The sequence below is a fragment of the Lissotriton vulgaris genome, chromosome 6 (genome assembly GCF_964263255.1).
Source record: "Lissotriton vulgaris chromosome 6, aLisVul1.2, whole genome shotgun sequence".
NCBI lineage: Eukaryota > Metazoa > Chordata > Amphibia > Caudata > Salamandridae > Lissotriton > Lissotriton vulgaris.
In genome coordinates, this window is record NC_141694.1 from 1,102,492,784 (window position 1) to 1,102,520,753 (window position 27,970).

At 49.0% G+C, this 27,970-nt stretch overlaps 1 protein-coding gene across 1 annotated transcript in view; it reads left to right on the top strand.

The window, feature by feature from the left end:
* The first annotated feature begins 4,563 nt into the window (after nucleotides 1-4,563).
* FUCA2 (alpha-L-fucosidase 2) overlaps nucleotides 4,564-27,970 on the top strand; it is a 245,501-nt gene continuing 222,094 nt past the window's right edge. The window contains exon 1 of the mRNA XM_086927169.1: nucleotides 4,564-5,051. Coding sequence (XP_086783295.1) covers nucleotides 4,840-5,051 — 212 coding nt within the window. The 5' untranslated portion in view covers nucleotides 4,564-4,839. The remainder of the gene's footprint in view (nucleotides 5,052-27,970) is intronic.

The window sequence follows — 27,970 nt, forward strand, 5'->3', positions numbered from 1 at the left end:
TTAGGGGTTGTTTCTGGCGCGCCTCACGAAGGATTCTCTCTTTTAAAGGGAAGTCGGGCAGAAAGGCCAGTATGTCGGGAGGGGGGGCAGGTGCGTGGCGCACCAGGCCTACCCTGTGCGTCCTGTCTTTACTGATGTCAAAGTCCTTTGCTTGCCCCAGGATCTCCCGAAACATGTCTTGTAAGAAGCTCATAACGTTCGCCCCTTCTGCTTTGGATGGCACACCACGGACCCTGATGTTGTTCCGTCTGGACCTGTTCTCAAGGTCCTCTGCGTGGGCTTGCAGGTCTACCTGTTGGTCACGTAGGCGTATGAGTTCCTGCTGGAGTTGTTCCACCTCTTCACTTCTAGACTGTTCTGCCTCCTCGACCGCCGCCACTCGCTCACCCAAGCCGTCCACCTCTCGGCGAAGTTCACAATATTCACCGGCCATGTCCTGCTTCAACGTTTGGAAGTCCTCACGCAAGGAGTTGAATAGAGATTCGAGAAAGGATTTGGTTATGGGTACCTCCCCATCCCCTTGGTCTGCAGGAGCTTTGGTCGGTGGAGAGGGGGGGTTCTGGTCGCCTTTGGGAGGGCCCTTGATGAGCATGTCGTCGAGAGTGCGCCCCCCTCTTCTTGCGGCGTTGGCCATGTTCGTTGCTGTGGTGTTCTTTTCCAAGATGCTGGGAACGCCGGTGGCTCTTGTGCCCCGCGTAGGCCTCCCTGATGCCCTTCTGGGTCTGTCCTGGACCAGTCACCTAGGCCTCGGGCTGCCACTGAAATGACACGCCTACTGGGGTCGGGGTCTCGGCCCATGGTGCTATCATTCGTCTGCCGTTACCCCTGTCCCGGCTGTGGGGGGAGGGGCTGATCCCCCCTCTGCTCCTGAGGGAGTCAATGTTACCTGGTTCTGTGCCTTGTTCAACTCCTGAGGATCACGACCCCCCCAAGGGTCCCACCACATCCGCCAGTCACTCTCGGCCCTCACCGCTGCGCTCCTCGGCACACCGGACCCGCCGGCATCGCTGGGACTCCTCTGCCTTGGCGGCGCGCCGCCCTCACTTGGTCGTTGCGGGGCGCCTCCAATTAAATGGTGCTTGCTCAAGCGTGTCCCCCTGCCGCCTCGTGTCTTGGGGGTCCTCTGCCACTCGTCCCCCGCTGCTCCTGGGGTGAATGCAGCTGATAGTATTTGCCCCTCTTGTCTGCCGCTTCGGGTGTTCGTCGGGGTCAGGCTAGGCCGCCGTCGGGCCAGTCATCTAGGCCTCGAGCCGCGCCCTAAATTTTCACGCCAGCTGGGGTCTGCAGTCCTGTTCCCAGCACCGCCTGCCGCTATCTGCTTCCCCCCGCCCCTCCGCTGGGGTAGCTCCTCACCTCCGCTCTCCGGGGCAGTCAGTGGTCGCTGGTACTAAGTGTTGCCCGGGCACCCGCATCAGAAGATGCGGCCCGCCTCCAGTCGGCAGGCCCGAGACGCTAGGGTCTCAAGTATCGCTGTACCCTGGGGGGTCCCGCAGCTGCTGCCAACTCTCCGGCACCCGTGCCGCCCTCTCCGGTCCACCGGCCCCACGCCTGCCCCACCTCCAGTACGGAAACCGGGCGGCTGCAGCAGAGCTGTACAGGGCTGATAGCTCCAGAGGGGTCTCGGGCATCTGCCACGCCGCACTCGCCTCAAGCCGCCTTCTCGTCGCGACTGCAGGCCGCTGACCACCACTCGGTCCTCGCAGCGTCTTACGGGGCCCCAGGCAGCTCCCCAGGCAGGCTTTCCCTGCCTTTGTCATTTCAGCTGCAAACCTCGCTGAGCTGGGGTGATAATGCGGTATTAAGGCCAGGAATGGGGACTCAGAGCGGGGAGCCTCGAGGTCTTGCTGCCGCTCAGTTCGCCATCTTGGCCACGCCCCATGAAAATATTTTTTAAAGTAAAATACTATTCCAGGTACCCCTTCGCATTCACATATATCTACTGAATTAATCCTGGTAACGGAAATTCATAGACTTCAAGATTTTTGGGGGGCAGATTTATATAGCGCAAACTCGACCCGAAGGTATTGGAGCGCTTTACATGAACACCAGCTACGTTACAAAAGGACACATTTATTATTGTGGTAGGCACGGGGAGATTAAGTGATTTGCCCAGAAGCACAGGATGTGGAGTCGACCTCGAGTCTCGAATTTGGTTTCCCAGCTCCCAAGTCGGTAGTCTAGCCGTGAGAACACATCCTCTCCCCAATGGGGATTTGGGGGGGTGGCCGACCAGCGGGAGGCTCTCCCCTCCGGGGAAGTTTGGGGCACCAGGGAAGGGGGGGGGGGGGGAGGAAGCTTGACACCCGGGGCTCGCCGTAGCTGGGGCGTTTTGGGCTGGTTGGGCTCCTTGGGCTTGTTTTGGGCTTGTCCATTATTTAACCGGCCATTTTGTGTCACTGCACACTGTTTGTGGTGCAGTGACACAGCAGCCAGGGGTCCGTAGGAAGTTTCGTGGTCCCTTCCACCCTCCCTTTAATTTTTCCTCTGGGTCTGGGGTGGTGGGGTTTGGTCCTGGTTGGAGGGGTTTTGTTGGTCGATGGTGCACTGGTTTAGGGTGTTTACAGTTGTGGTGTCGCTGGAACAGGTGCGGTTACTGGGGGGCGCTTTCCTAAGGAGATAGGGTGGTTTTGCTGGAGGCCTGGGACTGTATGGTAGGCGGGGGTGAGGGCATGGAGGTCACTGTGGCATTCAGTCGAGGGGTAGGTTGCTGAGCGGATGTGTTGTATTTTCAGTTGCAATGTTGGGGTTAACTTTAGGAGTGGGGGGCTGTCAGGCAGTTGTTATTTAGTGAGCAGTAGTTTTGTTCGGCACAGGCCAGGTGGGATATTGTTGTAGGTGCACCTGATTCCAATAAAGCGGCCTTTATCACACTATTTGGTTGTCCGTGTCTGTGCTTACCCCCCCTCACCTACTGGTGTGCCCCAAAGATGAGCATCAGAAGAGTGAGTGAAATTCAGGGGAATAATGACATTTTTTCTCCTGACCAATGTTACTGGCGTTCCTAATAAGCAATACAAGGCTTTTGTTTCCTAAAACGTTCTCCTGAAACTATTCCTCTCATGCAAAAAATAAAACCTATCTAGTCACAATAAGTTGCACTATTCAGACCCTCCAGGATATCGCTATTTCGCGGTTTGCCGCGAAATCGTCACTTTTGTCAAAATGCCGCGATTTTTACAAAAGTGCCCGCGAAATCGGCACTTTTGTAGAAATCACAGCATTTGTACAAAAGATAATGCATGCCGCTATATCCTGGGGGTTCTGCCAGAGAGATTAGCGAGATAATGCGCAGACGTGTGTTTATCTTCACCTGTCTTGTTTCTCACTTGATAGGTTATCTTCTACCAGCCCTGGGGGCTCATTGGCTGGTGACGGCTCTGACGAGGTGTTGTCTCACTTCCAAGCGGGGGTGCCGTGAACCAGTCTGCGCCTGTGTGTTACCTAGTTCTTAGTGGTCACAAAGTTTGAGGAAGTGAAAGGTCAAAGGCTATTGGCCAGGAAAACCTAAAGCTGAAAGTACCGAAAAAACGGAAGTGGGTTTGGGGCACGAAAAGACGGCTGAAAATCTCTGTTCATATTCTCGCAGCACAGTCTGAGACAGAGACAGATGCTGGAGTTTTGTCAGTGGCTAGAAACAACAAACTCAACAAAAACCTCCCTCCGTTAAACACATGAACGCCCTCCCACTCCCACGCTTAGGCTTCCGAGACCCTCACCACTCCAGCTCCAACAAACCCTCAGACCTCAGTCTCCATTTGAACTTTCTCGGACCTCATGGTCCCTCATTCAACCTCACTGATCAATTTCCCACTCAACCCCAGTGCTTAATTTGCGAAAAAATATGTGCTGAGGCGCTTGTAAGTAGGCTACTCCAGTTTGCACCCACATTGCCCTCCCAGGCAGGACTAACACAATTACTAACACTCCTACAATTGTGACAATTCAGTCTATTCCAGGCCGCCACTAGGGTGACCAACTGGCATGGGTGCAAATTCAGGACAGTGAGTGCAAAAATTCAGGATAAAGGGTCAAAATTCAGGACAAAAAGTCAGGACAGAAGGTCAGAATTCAGGATGAAAATTCGGGACAAAAGGTACGTTTTGCATACACATCAGAGGAAGTCGCGCAATAGAGCATAAGTAAATAGACAACCCACACAAGCACAAGTGAAAATAAGTTTATATTAGGTTGAGAGAACCTTGCACTCACTGCGTCTGTTGTGTATGCGAGTGTGTCACACCTACTGCCTGCAATGCTGTTTTGATGCCCTGGGCAGCTGACGGGCAGTCTTTTGCTTTTCGAGGGAAACAAAGTGTCTACATTGTAAATAAACCAAATATACATAGCTTCATGTTTTTAAATAACTAAAAAAAACTAAGATATCTGAGTTTGTTGTAGGAAAAATGGCCAAGTAAAATGCCGCAAAATTGCCGCTAAATTTCCATATTTGTGCCGCTAAATTTCCATTTTTGTGCCGCTAAATTTGCTAATCCATGCCGCTATATCCTGGGGGGTCTGACTATTGAAAATGTGAACCACTTTCGGGGGGGGGGGGGGGGGGGGGGGCGGTCAGGTGACTTAAGTCGAGCAGTGGAGTGTGTTGACTTACTGCGCTAAGAAGAACACGCTTAACAATAAACGGCAAGAAAACTGACCCGAGGCCCCAGGCATAGTGCGTTTCCTTTGTTTTTAACTTCAGTGCTCGTCACCTGACGTCGTCATGTGAGGAACACGCTCAGGAGGAGGAAGCGGACCCGAGACCAGGAACACAAAACGGAGGGCACCCGACACAACGAAAATTTCGACACTACCGACGGGCATCCGTCTGCTGCCTTCAGAATGGGCTTATCTGCGCGGTGTATCCCTCCGCCTACCGCGGTTCTTCTCGCGCTGCTACTTTCGGCCTCGCTGGCCTGTGGGGACAGCTACGAGCCTACGTGGAAATCTCTAGACTCCAGACCCCTCCCGAGCTGGTATGACGAAGCCAAGTTCGGGATCTTCATCCACTGGGGGGTGTTCTCTGTACCCAGCTTCGGAAGCGAGTGGTTCTGGTAAGACGACCCCATATGCATCATGGGAAGTGTAGTCCGTATTGTGGTGGGGTGGCACAGTCGCGATAGTGATGTGGAATATATTTTTCCTGCCGTCCGTGATATAACGCTCTGGATATTCGTTACAAAGTGTAGTTCTAGTACACTGTTGTACATAGTTACAGTAACTCAATTCCGACATTAACATCAGGGCCGTAGTAGGCAGAGGGAAGGGAGGGGGGGGGGGGAACGTTGACAGCGTGCCCCCCCCCCCCCTAAATGTGATGCCTTTTCGAATTTGACAAAGCTCACATGCTTAATTGTATATCGTAAACTTCCATTCCTTCGTGTTTATGTAGTCTCAATCTCAGGCTTGAGAACAGCCCGCTGTTATGCCTCAAGCGCTAGTTTGACACGTCTGAGCATGGATTGGTGGAGGCTGATGGGAGCGTCATCACGCCTGACAATGCTTGGGATACATGTTGGGTTTGGCCAGCTTTGTGCACGGCGCCCAACTGCCTGCCTGTGCTAGTATACTGGAAAGGACAAAAGCAAAGTAAACCAATGCAAAAGCTGAGGCTAGTGTTGGTTAGCGTTGTGCCCTTGTCTTTCTCATAGCATTCCATCAGTGGTTTTGGGAGGGCAGAATGAATTAGGCTATAATAACGGTAGGGTGAAATCCCAAACCCGGGACATTTTTATAAAAAATAGGATTACAATTTTACTTCAACTGAGTACACAGAATGACAGTGCTTTTCAGCAGAGAATTACAGAAGAGGCAGTAAGAACATAAATAAAATCAAGTTTTAAAATCAGTTGCATGTCTGTTAATTAAATTGCTTTCTTTATAACATCTGATAATAATGCCTGATTTGGAAAACATAAAAAGGCTCCTCCCACCGTTTTTAGTCGACCCTCTCTAAACACTGGGTCATGAGCTAAATTTCCTAAAATCTGCCGGGACAGCTGGTGAAAAACCCGGACTATCCCAGCAAATCTGGGACGTCTGGTCACCCTAAGCAAAAGGCACAAGCAGGCCAAAGGAAATGAAGTAATAAAGACGGGCATGATTGAGTGTTCTATTTTCAAATGCTGTTATTTTGAGCCTCATGGTGGATTAAATTGAAAGCACGTAAGGAAAACAAGCATTTGTAATGGAATAGGTCTTGCATTTGTTAAAGTTAAAGCTGTTGGCTTTGAAATTAACAATGTTTTTTACTTTTGTTTTTAGGTCAGGCCTAGCGACAGCGCACATGCGCTGCTCGTTCTGCGAGGCAGGCTGTAATAGAGTATGCAGTGGAAGCCCCGCCCACTCTCCCCATATTTGTCATTGGCTTGTGCCATTGTCCTTCTTAACCCCTTAAGTGCTGCGTCGGTGCGTTGGCCGACGGCAGCACTACCTCCCCAGTGCTGCGCACGACCATTGGACGTCCATTCAGCACTAGTTCCAATGGACAGCGCAGCACTGGGGAGGGATGTTTACTAGCATCTATGAGGTTAAATGCTGGCTTCTGATTCGTAAATAGGCTTTTAGTCCCTTCTTGCGCCCCGCCTTGTCTGCATTTGTTACCGCCCATAATAACTGGACCTTTTTCTTGGCTTGTTACACGGTCTGCATTATAAGTTGGTGAGCACTATTTTGTTTATTGACACTGATGGGGACAATGGCGGCTTTTTTTGGTTTGTATTTGCACGCAGAGAGCGGCCCCCGCTTTAGGTGACACCACGCTCAGTTTAAATCTTATTTTTAAAACTTTGATGTTGAGCAAGGTGCACACTCTCTCTTTATTTATTTTTTTAAACTTTAATACTGAGCGCGGCACCCGCTTTCAGGGACACCGTACTCGGTTTAATTATTTTAAAAAAACTTTAATTATGAGCGTGGAGCTCGCTTCACGGACACCGCGTTCTTCAATACAATAGGTATTGCTTTGGCAAAACTTTAAACTATTGGTATTGTAAATAACAATACCTTTTAATTTTTTATAAAATGCATTGCCATTTACAATGTCAATAGCTCAAAAACTCGCAATTTTAAGACCTATTGCATTGTAACTGCTTGTTATATTTGCCGTGGAGTTATTATATTTGCATAGCACTGTTGCCAATGATATAAAAAAGCAAAATTAAAAAACATTGTCTTTTTTAACGCCAACAGTTCTAACTTTAACAAATGCTAGACCTATGGCATTGGAATTGCAGGCAGTCTTGATTTGTTGGAGTTGGAGTTATTGGCATTCTAAATGGCAATGTTTTTTACAGAGCCATGTTGCATGGTGCAGTACTATATGTGGCCAAAAGAGGTGCCATTGCACCACTTTTGGTCACATACGGTACTGCACCCTGCAGAAGATATAGCAAATCCACCCTACCCATAATGCATTGAATGCAAGACAGTACCACAAGTACATTCAATTAGCTATGTCCATATATACAATTAGTAGCTCTGAAATGTGACAAAGAATTGTTATATTAACTCTGGATTAGGTTGTACTCTGTGTGGAGCTGATGAAGAGAAATGTATAGAAGGTCTCATATAAATGTGAGATGTGCTAGTGAGTAAAGTAATCAATTCCAGCCTTGCTTAGGTCCAAGAGCGTGTCCTTCCTGAAGCCCTTTAAGAAAATAGTGCTATGAGACTGTGATTAAAACCTAGGGAGTAACAACACATGTAACAAAGTGTCCACATGGGAGGTGACAAGAAGAGACAAGGCGGTACTAAGGAGGGACTACTAAGCCGATTGACCTGCCACCATTTACAAAGGACAGGGACCAGGAACCTATTAAAAAGATGGGCGGGAAGTGGGGGAGGTTTACGCCCATATCCTGAATACAGCATGAGCTGTAAAGGCGAGACCTAAAAATGAACACTATCTTAATATACGATGATTCCAGTGGAAAGAGTAAAAACAATTAAATGCATAATGCTGAACAAAATCTAGATAAATGTGAAAATATTTTAAAACGGGTCTTGAGGAAAATGTATTGCTTTACTTTCAGAGAAAAGGCTCAAGATGCAGCCATTGCAACAAAAATAGAATTGTTTAGGAGATACAAATAACATTAATCTTAGACACACTCTAATCATCCCAATTGCTATTGAGCTGTATGGAAGAATTCCTGGACCTCTTTCTCTATAGTGAGTACAAGGCTAGTCCTGGGGACCCTTTGGCTTGCACTACCTTGCTCTGGCATCTGACTGCCTTCAGTTTCAGACGAACCAGTTTGAAGTAAGATATTTGCAAATACGTGCTCAGGTTAAATCTGGTGTGCTCAAAAAGACAAAGCATTATACAATACAAGGCCTGTGGTGCAATGCAAGACCAATGCTATTACAGCCCAGATGCAGACATGATCGTCTTGATACTGCTTTGTTGGATTGTTTTCAAAGCATCTTTCACTGGTGTCATTGGTCGTTTCTCTGAAGTGTTTAAATTGGTAACAAGACTGTTTCAGTACCTGAAGGGAGAAGATATGCTTAGCCAGTCAAAGCTTTTTGACAGCAGCCCCTTGATGTCTGGGATTTGGGGTTTAACTTTTAGAGATGATTGCTAATTCGTGTTTACAGTTAATTGAACTGTATAGTTTTGATTTTTAAGTACCACCTGACACACAGTTCAAGCTGTCTGTTGGCAAAAAGTCATAACGTCAGCTAGAGCCTGTCCATTGGTTACTATTGGTTGGCTTTACTGTCACTCATTTGCTTGCTTCACATTTATTAGCTGTGTAGGCTTTTCTTCCTCCTCTTGAGTTTGTCTCTCCCCTAGAGCATGGACACATTTCTTTCTCATTCCTGTGCTTCTCCCCACCCGTTCCACATTGCTGTCTCTTACCAGTTGCTGCTCCCTTTCCACCCTCACCCTCTATGTTGCTCCTGTCCCACCGCACCCTTTGTGATACTTCCCCTGTCTTTTGTGAAGCTTCCCCTCCACCTGCACCGTTCGTGTTGCTTCCCCCTCTCACACTTTTTTTAAAAGTGCTTGCGGTTCTTGTTTTTTTATTTACCAATCCAACTCGGTAAATAAAAAAAGGGGGCGTTGGCGTCATTTTGTAGACATGCGCATGCATGGTGTGCGCACCTTCAAAATGACATAACTACTGCATCATAGTGCCTTTTTGTTGCTTATTTTTTACAGCCTTGCTGCACTACATCGGCAGGCCTTGAAAAATATTTTTTTTGGAAGACCTGCAGGTCTAGTACCTTGAATATTCGACTCAACTTAACTGTAATGCGCTTGACCCATATTCTGGTCTCAAAATGTGTCATCCTAGTCAAACTTTTTATTTCACCAAATTACCTTTTTCATCATTATCACATTTGAGAGCACGTTGAAATATGTGAGATCAGCATGTCTGCTGTACAATAAACTATTTTGTTTAATTTAACAGACTAAACTTTGCTCCATTTATAATAAGAATTTATTTCCCATATGGGGTAAGATGAACCCTGACTTGCTCTTAGTTCAGTAATAGCATTGTCATCAGGGCGGGGGCAAAATGGTTTATCAGTTGACATTTAGCCGCTTTGCCGTGGCGCAAATTCCACTGCGGTGTGGGTGAATTTGGCGTGTGCGCAGATCGGACGGCCGGGCCGACCGTGACGTCCGGTGCATGGAAGCGGTTAAAAACGTTCATTTTTAATAAATGTTCTACTAAAGCAAGATGTAGTAGGACACTGTCTTTTATGGACAGCACATTTTCCAGTGAAATGACCACAAACCGTACCACTGACATGCAGTTTTTCTGATAAAACTATATATCAATAATGTGTGGCAATTGGGTTACAGCAAATATTTATCATTAGCAAATCACAAAGTGAAGTGTTCTGAATTGTTTTCATCCTATTCCAGTATTTGTTTCCATATCACTTCCGAATAGCAACAAAGGCTTCCCTAAGTGTGGATATATTTTGAAATATTTGTACAGTACATTTACAACTTACTTAAATGTTGTGTGTATGAAGCAAACACCCTACAGCCTTTAATTTCACAATCCCTGTACCCCAGCACGATTATCGGACAGTTCACTTTACAAAATCCTCTAACTTTGCAGTCCGAGAGAGGAAAATAAACACCAGTCTTCACGATAAAATAAGCATCAATTTGTAAGAAGACATAAAATGACATTTGACCTCTGTCTTTGGAAACCCAGCAAATGTGACAACATAAAAAAACGATATTTGAATGCATCTTTTATTTCTCATTCACTTTCTGAATAGGCATAACACCTGTACCTTTCCAGCTCTTGCCCTCTCGTCCTCAAAATAGCTCTCCCTGGCAAAATCTGACTCGCAAGTGAGAGAGTAGAAGGTGTGACCATTTCATTTTTCCAATGTTTGTTGAGGTGATGATTCCTGCCTGGTTTGTGACTTTCAGTAAAATACTAAACTTTGAAACAGTTTCCAACTTTGGTATTCGAGGTGGGAGAGCCACTGAAGGCCTGAGCTAGGCTCGAGCCAAATGCATGGCTTTTGTTCAGCGTGAGGTCCTCTTGGACCCTCAAGCACAAAATGAGCTGAGACTTCTTGTGACTTTTTCCTGCCATGCGTGCTCTCACCTCATGTGCGGGCAAATAAAAAAAAAGCATTGTTCTTTTTTATGTAAACCAGTGAGAAATAGACGCCTATCTAGAGGCTAAAGTTGTACAATGGGAGAGAAGCAAACTGGGATGAATTCTGCCTTCTTCATTTGACCAAACGATGTGATCCTAGGCAAATATTTTATTGCATCATGCCCCATTTTTAGGTCTCGCTGAAGCACTGCGAAAGCTTGTTCGGTGAGATTATAGTAAGAGACTTTCAAAAGTCTACCCACTGCGGATTAGGTGCAGTTCATGTGAGCCAGGCGCGTGCCTATCACCAGCCACATCGCACATCGCACACCATACACCATTTGTCTGAGCCTCTGAATCAGACTTCAAAGGAAGCCGCTCCCAAGCCGCCCCCCCCCCCCACATCAGGCTTCAAAGGAATGCGCTCCCCTGCCACAGCAATTCCGAGAGCTTGTTTTCTTTGTAATTTAATTACATACTTGAGAGCATTTCAGCGAGGCGCATCTGGTAGAAATTATCCCGATCGCAACCGCATAATGTTCTGTATTGGGGTGCTTCCTCTCTTTACAGTACCTCTCATATCTCTTATCTCTGAAGCAGGTTTTTATCTAAAGTTACGATTTCCTCTGAGTCATAATTGTTACTTATGAACCATCTCCAGCTTGTGCTTCTTTTTCCATTTTTTTAGTCACTCATTAGCCTCTTCCAGGTTTTATTTGCGCTTTCTTGCGCTTATCTTTAAAGGAGAACTGGGAGCTCTCAAGATTTGTACTCTTCTTTTAGCTGCCCATTTTATTTTTAGTTACCTCTGAACAGCCATCGCAGCCCGTACCGCTTGTGAATACATATCTGTCTTTAAGTCTTTATAGTATTATGTCACCCTCATCCGCTACCCACTAGGATCATTTGTGCAAGGCTCGTATTTTTAGTGAGCATTATTCTGCTAGTATTTACATCTTCTATACACCCAATATGGCATCGGACCTGTTCCAGGTATTATAGGAAGGAAGAGCTTTATAGCTCACGAGTCAGAGACCCCTACAGATGTTCTCTATTCAGCTCCTTATTTATACCCGGGTTTTTGTTGGCATTCTGTGGACCCCTCTGGACACGGATAGACCCCTGTATGCATATTTACCAGAAGGACTTAAAAGGTATGCTTTCTGTTTTCGAGAATTCGACCCTTGAATCTACAGGTTTTTTCCCTCTATACTTACCTTTGGTCTCTCTTCTTAGCCTTGAAATGTATTTACATGAGGTGCCTCTGAATTAAATGGCCCATGTTTCACTCTTTTGCACACACACAACCTCACCACACACCCCCACACACAACTCGCCCCACACACACAACTCCACACACACAACCCCCACACACACAAGCCCCCCACACACACAACCCCCCCGCACACAACCCCACACACACAACCCCCCACACACACAACCCCCCCACACACAACCCCCCACACACACAACCCCCACACACAACCCCCCCACGCACAACCCCCCACACACAACTCCCCCACACGCACACAACCCCCCCACACACAACACCCCCCCACACACAACACCCTACACACACACACTCAACACCCCACACACACAACTCCACACACACCACCCCCTCACACAACCCCCCCACAATCAATGAATCAATCAATCAGACACTTGTAGAAGGCGCTACCACCTGTGTGGGTCTCAAGGTGCTGGGGGGGGGGGTGCTGCTACTGCTCGAAGAGCCAGGTCTTAAGGAGTCTTCTGAAGGTGAGCAGGTCTTGTGTCTGCCGCAGGTGGGTAGGGAGGGTATTCCAGGTCTTGGCGGCGAGGAAGGAGAAGGATCTGCAACCGGAGGTTGTTTGTTGGATGCGGGGGACGGCGGCGAGGGCGAGGCTGGAGGAGCAGAGCTGGCAGGTGGGGCTGTAGAAGCTGAGTCTGCTGTTCAGATCGGCAGGTCCGGTGTTGTGGAGTACTTTGTGTGCGTGGGTGAGGAGCTTGAAGGTGATCCTCTTGTTGACGGGGAGCCAGTGTATGTCTCTCAGGTTGTGGGTGATGTGGCTGCCCTGAGGGATGTTGAGGATCAGTCGGGCGGAGGCGTTTTGGATGTGTTGTAGTTGTCGTAGGTGTTTGGCAGGGATTCCTGCGTAGAGAGTGTTGCCGTAGTCCCGCCTGCTGCTGACGAGGGCTTGGGTCACCGTTCTTTTAGTTTCAGTCAGGATCCATTTGTAGATCCTGCGGAGCATGTAGAGGGTGTTGTAGCCCCACACACAATCCCACACACATACAACCCCACACACAGACAACCCCACACACATACAACACCCCCCCACACACACAACCCCCCCCCACACACACAACCCCCCGCACACACACAAATACCCCCACACACAACCCCCACACACAACCCCCACACACAACCCCACACACTTACAACCCTGCACACATACAACCCCACACACATAACCCCCCCCACACACACAACCCCCCACACACAACCCCCCACACACAACTCCACACACACAACTCCACACACACAACTCCACACACATCCAACCCCACACACGTACAACCCCACACACATAAACCCCCCCACACACACACAACCCCCCACACACAACCCCACACACACAACCCCACACACATACAACCCCATACACGTAAAACCCCCCCCCCACACACAACCCCACACACACAACTCCACACACAGACAACCCCACACACATACAACACCCCCCCACACACACAACCCCCCACACACAACCCCCTACACACACAACCCCCTACACACACAACCCCCCACACACACAACCCCCCACACACAACCCCCCCACACACGAACACCCCCCACACACGAACACCCCCCACACACGAACACCCCCCACACACGAACACCCCCCACACACGAACACCCCCCCACACACACAACCCCACACATACAACCCCCCACACACACAACCCCCTACACACACAACCCCCTACACACACAACCCCCCACACACACAACCCCCCCACACACAACCCCCCCACACATACGAACACCCCCCACACACGAACACCCCCACACACACAAACACCCCCCACACACACAACCCCACACACACAACCCCACACACAACCCCCCACACACACAACCCCCCACACACAACCCCACACACATACAACCCCACACACATAACCCCCCCACACACAACCCCACACACACAACTCCACACACACAACTCCACACACACACAACCCCCCCCACACACACACCCACACACACACTACCCCCCACACACCCCCACACACAAACCCCACCCCCCCACCCCCACACACAACCCCCCACACCCCCCACACACACACCCACACACACAAACACACACACAACCCCCACACACACAACCCCCCCACACAACCCCACATACACACAACCCCACACACACAAACAACCCCCCCCACACACAACCCCACACACAACCCCACACACATACACAACCACACACATACACAACCACACACACCCACACTCAACCACACACACACCCAAACTCCCTCACACACACGCCCACACACACAACCCACCGCACACAATCCCACACACACAATTCCTCACACACAGCCCCACATACACACCCCACACACATACAACCCCACACACATACAACCCCACACACATACAACCCCACACACACACCCCCCACACACACAACCCCCCCACACACACAACCCCCCCACACACACAACCTTACACAAACACAACCACACACACAACCACAAGCACACACAACCACACACACACAACCTCAAGCACACACAACCACACTCAACCACACACACAACTCCACACACACACCCAAACCCCCCACACCCAAACCCCCCACACACAACCCACCGCACACAATCCCACACACAACCCCATACACACACCCACACACACAACAGCCCCCACACACAACCCCCCCACACACACACCCACACAAAACCTCCACACACACAACCCCCACACGCAACCCCCCACACACAACCCCCACACACAACCCCCCACACACACAACCCCCCACACACACAACCCCCCACACACACAACCCCCCCACACACAACCCCTCCACACACAACCCCCACACACACACAACCACACACACATACAGCCCCACACTCATACAACCCCACACTCATACAACCCCACACACAACCACCAACACAACCACACACACACAACCACAAGCACATACACAACTCCCACACACCCAAACCCCCCACACACCCAAACCCCCCACACACCCAAACCCCCCACACCCCCACACACACACAACCCACCACACACACAACCCCACACACAACCCCCCCACACACAACCCCCCCCACACACACAACCCCACACACACAATCCCATACAAACACAACCCCCCACACACAACCCCCACACACACAACCCTCCACCCCCACAACCCCATACACACAACCCCCACACACACCCACATACACCCCCACACACACCCCCCACACACACTCACACACCCCACCCCACACCCCAACACACACCCACACACAAACCCCACACACAAACCCCCACACACAAACCCCCCCACACAAAACCCCCCACACAACCCCCCCACACACACAACCCCCCACACACACAACCACCCCACACACAACCCCCCACATACAACCCCCCCACACACACAACCCCCCCCCACACAACCACACAACCCCCCACACACACAACCCCCCCACACACACACAACCCCCCCACAAACACAACCCCCCACACACACAAGCATCTATCTATCTATCTATCTATCTATCTATCTATCTATCTATCTATCTATCTATCTCCCTCACTCTATCTATCGCCCTCACTCTATCTATCTATCTATTTATCTATCTATCGCCCTCACTCTTATCTATCTATCGCCCTCACTCTATCTACCTATCGCCCTCACTCTATCTATCTATCTATCTATCTATCTATCTATCTATCTATCTATCTATCTATCTATCTATCTAACCATTTCACAGATCACTCCCCACCATTTTAGCTGAACAAATTACAGCCACCTCTAACTTTACACTACTAGGTGACCTTAACCTACACTTTGACACCACCCTAGATCATATTGCTATGGAACTGGTGGATGACCTAGCGGCTTTACAGTTAGATCAGCGGGTCACAGCCCCACACACTCTAAAGGTCACCTACTGGAGTTTTTAGTAATTGCACAGAGTTAGTAGTCGGCCAACCCATCGGCCTTCCCTGGACCGACCATTCTCTTATCCCTTTTACCTGGTCCACCTGCAAATCTGCATCTCCTTTACCTCTAGTTAAGAACATGAGGAATTGGGCCAGATTACCCATCGAGTCCTGGATTCACAATTTAGAGGCTACATGTCCGTCTTACAACGCAGACCCTAGCGTAGCACACCAGGAATACGTAGACTGGATTATAAAATCTCTCGAAACCTCCCTTCCACTTCGCAAGATTACACCTAAAAGGGCACATAAATCGGCCCCCTGGTTCTCAGACACCCTCAGAGACAAAAAACGTCTCTGTAGGAAATTAGAGAGATCGCGGCGTCTGGATTATTTACCAGAAAAAAGTCTCAATATAGAGAAGCAATTAAGGTCTACAAAGGCGAGATAATGGTCGCTCAATCAGCTCACTTCGCCGATAAAATCATGGCAGCTAAATCTAAACCCAAGGAAATTTTCCACTTAGTGAAAAAATTAACCAAAGTGGCTAGCTCAACCGCACCTCCTGTTAATACCCGAGCCCAATGTAACGATCTAGCAGAATTTTTTCATAAAAAAAGTCACTCAGATCTACTCCTCTTTCCCAACGGCAGTCACAGATCTCAGAGTACATGACCAGGTACCACTGAGACAGACCCCCCCACCCGGACCGGGTATTACTGGATCAATTCCCCCTTCTAGATCTTGAAGCTCTTGACCAACTAGCCCACCAAGTAAAATCAGGATCCCCACGTGACCCAGCTCCACCAGAGGCCATGATACAGGCGAGCCAGGCTACCCTGCCTGTAATACTGAACCTCTTAAACGCTTCCATCTCATCCTGCACTGTGCCCATTGCATGGAAGAAAGCTATGGTTCAGGCCCTGCTTAAGAAGCCAAATCTCGACCCAGAGGATCCTAGCAGCTACCGCCCAATTTCGCTGCTCCCTTGGGTTAGCAAAATTCTCGAGAAGCACATCAATGTCTATCTGATGAAGTTCCTCGAGAATAATTTGCTACTGGATGCCACCCAGACAGGCTTCAGACCCAGGCATGGAACCGAAACCGCCTTACTAGCGGTCACCGAAGAAACCCGAAGAATTCTGGATCAAGGAGGATCAGTGGCAGTGGTCCTCCTTGACCTAAGTGCCGCCTTTGATACGGTCAGTCACGCCACCCTGCTGAACCGCCTATTTAACATCGGAGTAACAGGCAATGCACTTAGATGGCTCGAATAATTTCTGAGCAATAGATCATTCCAGATTTTTGACGGGGATACGGTGCCTGCCAGCAGATCACTGAGCTGTGGGGTACCACAGGGCTCCTCCTTAAGCCCTGCGCTATTTAACATTTATATGAAACCACTGGCGGAGGTCGTCCAGCCGTTTGGTATTAAGATCATTTCATATGCTGATGACACGCAGCTAGTGGTTTCCTTGGCGCAGGAGGGCAACAGACCTCTTTCATCAGGTCTTATGAAATGCCTGGAGGAAGTCAAGGAATGGATGACAACGTCCTCCCTAAAGCTCAATGGGGATAAAACAGAGCTGATGCTCCTAGGACCAACATCTGCAGTACCATTCGATTCCCTCTGGCCCCCATGCCTGGGCACCCCTCCAACACCTAAAGACAACATAAAGAGCTTAGGGGTATGGCTTGACAAGACCCTTTCCTTCAACACCCAGGCCATCAAACTGTCTGCGACCTGTTTTGGCCTCCTCAGAATGTTGAGGAAAGTTCTCCCCCTTCTACCGATGGAGGCCAAACAGGTAGCAGTTCAGGGTCTGATCCAGTCCCGGTTGGACTTTAGTAATGTCCTCTACCTTGGTGCCCCGGAATTCACTCTGCGAAAGCTCCAGGTAGTCCAGAACTGCGCAGCCCGCACCCTGCTGCAGCTGCCTCGCAGACAATCAGTCAAGCCCGGACTTAGCAAGCTGCATTGGCTACCGGTAAGACAGAGAATTGCCTTCAAGGCAATGTGCATTTCTCATCAGGCTTTCTGGCAGACGGGACCAGCAATTAGCCGCAATCTAATAGCTCACTACCACCCGACCAGAAATCTCTGCTCCACCCAGGCCTTTCTAGCCTCAATACCCAAAGTAAAAAGAGCGATAGCTGGTGGCAGGATGTTCGCACTAAAAGCTGCCAAGTTGTGGAACTCTCTCCATCTTCAACTTCAGTCCAATCCCAATTTGCTGTCATTCCGGAAACAATTAAAAACCTTCCTGCTCACTACCCCCTTTTAATTCTTCTGGCTGATCCCCCCTGAGTGTTTAGTTACTAATAGACTACACTAGCGCTTGGACGCCCCTGGGCAGCAATTGCGCTTTATAAATTCACTTTTTATTTCATTTCATTTCATCTATCTATCTATCTATCTATCTATCTATCTATCTCCCTCACTCTATCTATCTGTCGCCCTCACTCTATCTATCTATCGCCCTCACTCTATCTATCTATCTATCTATCTATCTATCTATCTATCTGTCACCCTCACTCTATCTATCTATCGCCCTCACTCTATCTATCGCCCTCACTCTATCTATCTATCGCCCTCACTCTATCTATCTATCGCCCTCACTCTATTTATCTATTGCCCTCACTCTATCTATCTATCTATCTATCTATCTATCTATCTATCTATCTATCTATCTATCTATCGCCCTCACTCTATCTACCTATCTCCCTCACTCTATCTACTTATCGGCCTCACTCTATCTATCGGCCTCACTCTATCTATCGGCATCCCTCTATCTATCGGCCTCCCTCTATCTATCGGCCTCCCTCTATCTATCGGCCTCCCTCTATCTATCGGCCTCCCTCTATCTATCGGCCTCCCTCTATCTATCGGCTTCCCTCTATCTATCGGCCTCCCTCTATCTATCGGCCTCCCTCTATCTATCGGCCTCCCTCTATCTATCGGCCTCCCTCTATCTATCGGCCTCCCTCTATCTATCGGCCTCACTCTATCTATCGGCCTCACTCTATCTATCGGCCTCACTCTATCTATCGGCCTCACTCTATCTATCGGCCTCACTCTATCTATCGGCCTCACTCTATCTATCGGCCTCACTCTATCTATCGACCCTCTATCTATCTATTGCCATCTATCTATCGCCCTCTATCTATCTATCGCCCTCTATCTATCTATCGCCCTCTATCTATCTATCGCCCTCTATCTATCTATCGCCCTCTATCTATCTATCGCCCTCTATCTATCTATCGCCCTCTATCTATCTATCGCCCTCACTCTATCTATCGCCCTCACTCTATCTATCTATCTATCTATCTATCGCCCTCACTCTATCTATCGCCCTCACTCTATCTATCTATCTATCTATCTATCTATCTATCTATCGCTCTCACTCTATCTATCGCCCTCACTCTATCTATCTATCGCCCTCACTCTATTTATCTATTGTCCTCACTCTATCTATCGCCCTCACTTCTATCTATCTATCTATCTATCTCCCTCCCTCTATCTATCTATCTATCTATCTATCTATCTATCTATCTATCTATCTATCTATCTATCTATCTATCTATCTATCTATCTATCTATCGCCCTCTATCTATCTATCGCCCTCTATCTATCTATCGCCCTCTATCTATCTATCTATCTATCTATCTATCTCTCTATCTATCGCCCTCACTCTATCTATCGCCCTCACTCTATCTATCTATCGCCCTCACTCTATTTATCTATTGTCCTCACTCTATCTATCGCCCTCACTTCTATCTATCTATCTATCTATCTCCCTCCCTCTATCTATCTATCTATCTATCTATCTATCTATCTATCTATCTATCTATCTATCTATCTATCTATCTATCTATCTATCTATCTATCTATCTATCTATCAATCTATCTATCTATCACCCTCTATCTATCTATCACCCTCACTCTATCTATCGCCCTCACTCTATCTATCTATCGCCCTCACTCTATCTATCTATCGCCCTCACTCTATTTATCTATTGCCCTCACTCTATCTATCTATGTGTCGCCCTCACTATATCTATCGCCCTCACTTTATTGCCCTCACTATCTATCGCCCCTCACTCTATCGCTCTCACTCTATCTCCCTGTTCTCTTCTTCTTTGCCGATCTGCTGTTCTCTTCCACCCGCCTCCTTCTTTAACTCCTGTTCTCTTCTCCTGTGCTGATCTGCTGCTCTCTTCCACCCCATCTCCTTCTTTAACTCCCTGTTCTCTTCTCCTGTGCTGATCTGCTGCTCTCTTACACCCGCCTCCTTCTTTAACTCCCTGTTCTTTTCTCCCATGCTGATCTGCTGTTCTCTTCCACCTGATTCCTTCTTTAACTCCCTGTTCTCTTCTTTTCTCCCTCTGCTGATCTGCTGCTCTCTTCCACCCGCCTTCTTCTTTAACTCCCTGTTCTCTGCTGCTGATCTGCTGCTCTCTTCCACCTCGCCCCCTTCTCTAACTTCCTGTTCTCTTCTCTTCTCCTGTGCTAATCTGCTGCTCTCTTCCTCACCACCTCCTTCTTCAACTTCCTGTTCTCTTCTGCTGTGCTGATCTGCTCCTCTCTTCCACCCACCTCCTTCTCTAACTCCCTGTTCTCTTCTCTTCTCCTGTGCTGATTTGCTGCTCTCTTCCACCGCCTCCTTCTTTACCTCTGTTTTCTTCTCCTGTGCTAATCTGCTGTTGTCTTCCACCTGCCTCTTTCTCTAACTCCCTGTTCTCTTCTCCTGTGCGATCTGTTGTTCTCTTCCACCCGCCTCCTTTTTAACTCCCTGTTCTCTTCTCCTGTGCTGATCTGCTGCTCTCTTCCACCCCACCTCCTTCTTTAACTCCCTGTTCTCTTCTCCTGATCTGCTCTGCTGCTCTCTTCTGTTCCTGTTTCTGTTCTCTTCTACTGTGCTGATCTGCTCCTCTCTTCCACCCACCTCCTTCTCTAACTCCCTGTTCTCTTCTCTTCTCCTGTGCTGATCTGCTGCTCTCTTCCACCGCCTCCTTCTTTAACTCTGTTTTCTTCTCCTGTGCTAATCTGCTGTTGTCTTCCACCTGCCTCTTTCTCTAACTCCCTGTTCTCTTCTCCTGTGCGATCTGTTGTTCTCTTCCACCCGCCTCCTTTTTAACTTCCTGTTCTCTTCTCCTGTGCTGATCTGCTGCTCTCTTCCACCCACCTCCTTCTTTAACTCCCTGTTCTCTTCTCCTGTGCTGATCTGCTGCTCTCTTCCACCCGTCTCCTTCTTTAACTCCATGTTCTCTACTGCTGTGCTGTGCTGTTATGCTGCTCTCTTCCACCCACCTCCTTCTCCAACTCCCTGTTCTCTTCTCTTCTCCCGAGCTGATCTGCTGCTCTCTTCCACCCGCCTCCTTCTTTAACTCCCTGCTCTCTTTTGCTGTGCTGATCTGCTGCTCTCCTCCACGCCGCCTCCTTCTTTAACACCCTGTTCTCTTCTCCTGTGCTAATCTGCTGTTGTCTTCCACCTGCCTCTTTCTCTAACTCCCTGTTCTCTTCTCCTGTGCGATCTGTTGTTCTCTTCCACCCGCCTCCTTTTTAGGTCTCGGACCGGAAAAGCTGGCTTGCCAGCTTCCGGTCAGAGAATTAATGATTTTGAGTACGGAGCTTGAATCCGCCTCTGTACTTGACCTCTCCTCAATTGGCTGGCTTCCTAAACGGAGGCCAGCCATTGGAGGAGAGATCAGTCACTCCAATGTAGCCCCGTCCTTTTCGGATTTGGGGGCGTGATTTTTTGCGTTCTTTAGACAGTGACGTTGTCCGTCACTCAGAACAGCAAAACACGCCCCCAAATGCGAAAATGACCATGCTTTCTCCGAGGCATTTCTGCTTTGCCTCGGAGAAAGACGGTGGTTGTTTCCAGAGCTGCTCTGAGCTGCTCTGCTCGTCCCCCCTTCCCTCCGCTTTCCTTCGTCCAGCTCTGTCCTTCCATCCGCACGCAGCTCCGTCCCCCTCCCCCATCCCTCCGCCCGCAGCCCTTCTTCGTCCCGGTCCCGCTCCCCCCCTCCCTCCGCCCGCAGCTCCTTCGTCCTGCTCTGCCCCCCCCCTTCCCTCCGCCCGCAGCTCCGTCGTCCTGCTCTGCCCCCCCCTTCCCTCCGCCCGCAGCTCCGTTGTCCTGCTCTGCCCCCCTTCCCTCCGCAGCTCCGTCGTCCTGCTCTGCCCCCCCCCCCCTTCCCTCCGCCCGCAGCTCCGTCGTCCTGCTCTGCCCTCCCCCTTCCCTCCCCCCGCAGCTCCGTCGTCCTGCTCTGCCCCACGGTTGATCCGTGCACCCTGTGACAGTCCAGATCTGAGGTTCTGTGCCCTGGAGTACTCAGATGCTGAGGCCTTTGCACCGTGACAGGCGAGATCTGAGGGTCTGTGCACTAGAGTACTCAGATGCTGAGGCCCTTGCACCCTGTGACATTCGAGATCTGAGGTTCTGTGTCCCTAAAACTCAAGCACCCACGTTCCATTGGTTCTGCTCCTTACAAGGAAGAATATCTTCCTTTGCAGCACGTGTGCAATCCACCCTTGCGGACCTCTAGATTTTTATAACTGTTCGGACATTCAGGGGTCCATAGTTTAACCTTAATTTGTAGGCCTCGGCTTTCCTTCCAGATGTGTTGTGTGTGCGCATCATATGCCACCTCTTACTCGGCGCCCTCCTCACCGCCCCCCTTGGTTTTGTTCAAACCACATCCCCCCCACCCACAGGGTCGGAATTTCCCTTGCATGCTCACTGAAACAGAGCTACTTCCTGGGGTTTCTTCAGTGCACGTCCACTAAAGACGCCCACTTGCTGAAAGCCGCCTGTGGTAGCCAGCGTGACTCAATGCTCGATCGACCAACCGCGCACTCCTAATAAAGGGCTCTTTTCCCAAACAGACACGCCGTTGTAGCGCCTCCGTGAAGCTCTGACACTGTACCAGCGCTGAATGAATGACTAACCCGATGTGATGCAACTTCACGCTATGAAAGTGCATCTGCAAAACTCTGTGAATTAAGTGGCTTTCGTTTACTTGTATACAAAGTGAAATATGGATCACACTAAACTGGAAGTCGTGTCAGAAGCTAGCATGGCGAAAGCACACATGTTTTACGTAAAAACGCAGTCACAGCCTCGTCTGTGAATGGAACCCATCAAGCCGCACATGGCACTCTGGTGGCAAGCCCCCCTCCCCCCCCCCCCCAAACCCCACCCCGCATGCAGATGGTCTGACACCTAGAAAGCCTCAAGGTACTCCACGCAGCCAGCCAATGGACACCACAGAAAGCCATGTGTAGCACAGTCAGGGTGCCCCCATCAACGACATTCCCATCCTCCCAGCAGCGCTATGACCTGTACTTTACCCACAAGAGCAATGCCAAGTATAATGCCTACCTGCAGATACAAGGTGGAGCTTTCAGCCATTTTTCCATACTACATCCCTCAAAGCAACCGACCTTCTTGGAAAGTTGGGAGCATCTTCTGCTCACCGACAATCTTATAGCATTATTGGTTTCTTACAGGGCCAGTATTTCAGTTATTATCTAACCGGTTTCTGGCCAACTCTGCATTTATAACCACATAATAACGTTTCCATCTGCACATCCGTGTACTTTCCTCAGAGTCAGTTGAGTAAATGTATCCTCTTTTCCTTGGTTTGGAGTATGCAGCAAGACAACTGTCAGTACTATCCACGACATACAAGTGCACACCTTCTCATTTGCTTCAGTAATGTCTCCAATTTTACCACCCAAACTTTCCCTTTTATTTCGTTGCCCGTCTTCCCAGCACTTCCTCTTCTGTTCCCAGTTTCTGTTCCAGAGAAGAAGGAAAGGCCGGGTCAGCCCTGCTAAGCATACTCATTAACCCCCTCCCTCCGCCCGCAGCTCTCCTTCGTCCCCCGCTCTCATGCGACATTGTAAATGTATTTGAGCTGCTTCATAACCTCTGGTGCAAGTGTAATTGCTGCTGTGTGCGGTGGCCAGCTCGCACATGACTGCACAGGCCCTGCTCCGGTTTATGGGACCAAAACTGAAATTCTTTACGAGTAGTCATACAAGAGACAAAAGTACGATATTTATTGCGAGGGTTGAGGAGCCTCCACACCTCCACTAAAGCATAGTCATGGAGCAGGTCTTTGATCATGCCGGAAAATATGCCACAGCTTCATCCTGCTAGATCGGTCTATCCGAGGCCCACATGACACTGTTCCCTTGCTGCTGCTCCCGACTTTTGATCCAGACGTCCCTGTTTCCATGCTGCTTCTCGCTGTTTCTTATCATGTGCATCCAGCCTGATCCCGAGTTTCTGTCTATCTCCCCCAACCCCCCCTTCCCTCCTTCGTCTCTCGTCGCACACTGCCCCCCCCTTCGTCTCTCCTCGCACCCCCGTTTCCGCTGCTCACCTCCCCCCACTCTCCCCCCACGGAGCTCCCATCTCTCTCGCCTACTTAGTTCACTCCAGCAGTCACGACGCCGTGGAGTACACACCTCAGCCCCAGGACGCAGAGAAGCCCCCCGAGCCCCCATTTTGAATTTGCGCAGAGTAGAGGACAGCACCTCATGCCCTCACGCGGCGTTGTCGCGGGCCGCAACTTTACCTCGCCAGCCTGGACTCTGACACTTAGACACAGTAAGTACTGAGGCAGCCTGCTTGCCATTTAGTGCGCTGTTGCTAATTGTCACACTCTGCTCCGGTGCCCGATAGCTGAATTCAGATATCCAAAAGATCAGGAGCCTTCCACGTGATATGTGTCTCAGTGTTCTGTTGTTGTCAAACAAATTAATGCGACCTAGCAGACAGTGCGTGCCCAGCACCCCCTCGTGGATCCGCGCCCTGCCTGCTGTTTTTTCCAGAAAGGCCTTCGCCCTGCTGACCACGCGTGCGGTGCCTTTATTGGCCAGAGGCAGACAGATGGAAAACTAGCAGGCAGCTTTGATTTTCCTTCCCAATACACTCGCTGCCTGCCTAAGTTGCCGTTTTAGTCCACAGCACCCGGCCCACATGTGCAGCCCGGTATTACAGCCTGATCCCGAGTTTCTGTCTCCCCCCCCCCCCCCCCCCCCCCCCCATTCCCTCTGCCCGCAGCTCTCCGTCTCTCGTCGCACCCCCGCCCCCCTTCGTCTCTCCTCTGCCCCCCTTCCTTCTGCCCGCAGCTCTCCTGCTCTCAAAAGTTACATGCAGCGTTTTAAACTCTTTTGCTGGCTGCTGTATTCTGTGAACTGTACACCATGACGCCCAGTGCTTAATTTTAGCCGGTGGCTAGAGACGCTCATTTTTGTAGACCAGGGCATTTTTTATAGTCAGACTTTGGTTGGTCTAAGCTGGAAAGGCAGAAAAGGTGGAAGACAAGGATGAAGAGAAAGATAAGCAAAAGGTGACAAAGGGAGACACATTGGCGAAAATACTGCAAGATTAAGATAAAGAGACAGGGAGTGTAGGGTGGTGTAAAAAAAGGCTTGCTTGAAGTGGAATCAACTTAATCGGCAACCCCGGCATTTGGCAACAACACGCCTCTAAGAAAACTTTGAGCCTCTGCACTTTTCTTTAGACAAATTCCATGCTAATTTGTTCCTGCATTATTATTTACGTTTGAACTTTGAGCTTTTGTATAGCATTGCAAATAATGTGTGTTTTTGGCAGATTAAACAGACTCATGGCAGTTATCCAGCCAATAAATATTCATTAACTATCAGAGCTTTGTAGCTGGCTAGATGTGTGCCAGGTTGAGGTAATATGTGCTTACATAATAACAAAATAAGGTAAGACGTGGTGAAAGTGAATGCAATTACTTAGATTGGCAGGTCTCCCACCCCAGCACTCTAACACTAATCCTAGGACTGTATGTGTAAAGTTAACGCTGCACCTGAGATCACCTATTATGCTGTGCAGGTGCAGAGCTGCGAGTGCAGGTGCAGAGTGGTGTGTGCTGTTGAGTGCAGTGTGGTAGTGTGTGCAGAGTGGTGTGTGCTGTTGAGTGCAGAGTGCGAGTGTGTGAAGAGTGGTGTGTGCTGTTGAGTGCAAAGTGTGAGTGCAGGTGCAGAGTAGTGAGTGCAGGTGCAGAGTAGTGAGTGCAGGTGCAGAGTAGTGAGTGCAGGTGCAGAGTAGTGAGTGCAGGTGCAGAGTAGTGAGTGCAGAGTAGTGAGTGCAGAGTAGTGAATGCAGGTGCAGAGTAGTGAGTGCATGTGCAGAGTAGTGAGTGCATGTGCAGAGTAGTGAGTGTGTGCAGAGTAGTGAGTGCAGGTGCAGAGTGCTGTGTATTGGCAATGTAAATGACAATGACATTTATTTATGATTTAAAGAAAAAAAAAGAAATGTCATGAGCAATGCCAATAGCTCTACCTTTAATGATGCCGAGACCATTGCATTGTAAATGCTTGTTAACTTCCTGTTCTCTTCTCCTGTGCTGATCTGCTGCTCTCTTCCACCCACCTCCTTCTTTAACTCCCTGTTCTCTTCTCCTGTGCTGATCTGCTGCTCTCTTCCACCCGTCTCCTTCTTTAACTCCATGTTCTCTACTGCTGTGCTGTGCTGTTATGCTGCTCTCTTCCACCCACCTCCTTCTCCAACTCCCTGTTCTCTTCTCTTCTCCCGAGCTGATCTGCTGCTCTCTTCCACCCGCCTCCTTCTTTAACTCCCTGCTCTCTTTTGCTGTGCTGATCTGCTGCTCTCCTCCACGCCGCCTCCTTCTTTAACACCCTGTTCTCTTCTCCTGTGCTAATCTGCTGCTCTCTTCCACCCGCCTCCTTCTTTAACTCCCTAGCAGGATAATGTTAGTAAGGTTAGAGGAATGGGCGGAGGGAAATGGAATCCTGGCCAGCACCCAATATGGTTTTAGAAGGGGGCATGGAACACTTGATCAGGGGTGTGGAATTTATTGAAATATGTACTTGTCCATGGGACAAGTAGCTTCATAAATCTACTTGTCCTGTAAGAAAATCCACTTGTCCCTTTGGTGCCATGTAGTGCTCCGTCAAATAATGGCTGCAATCTCTTTGTAGAAGAGCTCTGATAATAGCCTCTCTGGTTATGTCAGGCTAATACTATAGAAGGATTTGAATTTTGGAGGTTTTCACCAGCTCTTCTCTAATCTTTTCCCATACTGAGAAAGGTCGGAAATTTACTCCTGACAACGGCAGAAGTAAATTTTCTTCCAGGGCTGGGAAAAATGTGGTTGGAGAAAAAGTGAACTTGTAAACACTCAACAGATTTCCGCTGGGGCATATTCATATTTGCTCATGCTAAGATGCAATTCACAAATATTTTCTAGGAGTACGGTTTTCTGGCCTACTTAAGGAAATTCATGTGAATTCATGAAAAACGTAAATCTCCTTTAATACAAGGACATATATCATGGGTGCACTTTCGTGACTTTAACATTTGAGCCCCTAATGAAATTTGAGTTAACCAAGACCTTTCGTTTTTATTGAAATGCTATCTCTTCCTATCTATGAGCTGGCTTCATTGTGTGTGACAGCATTCTGCTCTTTTACAAAGTAGTTTTGTTCAGTGCCGGGAATTTCTATGGCAATGTGGCCTTTATGAGACCAAATACTAGCTGTTTAGTAAGAACTCGCTGGCAAACAGCACCACGCCTACCTGATAATCCCAAGGTAGAGAAAGGAGCACAATGTATGCCAAGTGAGTAACCAGAACATTTAAATACCCCCCCACGTTGATTCAAAGTTCTTATGACACCAAGCAAGCGAAAAAAAGTAATTGGAATCCTCTCCACAATAGCTCTCTTGCCTCTTCCATCTAAGCATCTATTCATTCATGCTTTCACCCACTGATATCTAGCATTTCCCCTTTACATTGGCACCCATTCATTATTTTATCCATTACCTTTCACCAATCTGTTCATCCATCTGTTCATCTGTCTCTCGATCCACTCATCCATATCCAAACCTACCCATTCATCTCCAAACCTATCCATTTCAACCATCCATCCATCCATCCTTTCGCTCATCCATACTCCCTCCCTTTCACTCCATCTATATACCCTTCCATTCACTTCATATATCCACCCTCCCTTTCACTCATCCTTCCACCCACCCTTCGACCCATCCATCAATCCATCCATTTATCCTTTACATTCATCCATCCTTTCCCTCTCTAATCCCTACACCCTGTAACCCATCCACTCATTCACCCTTTCCTTCACTATAACATCCTTTGTCCATCCACCATCCCGGTCACTCATTCATTCATTCATCCATCCATCCATCCATCTAGCC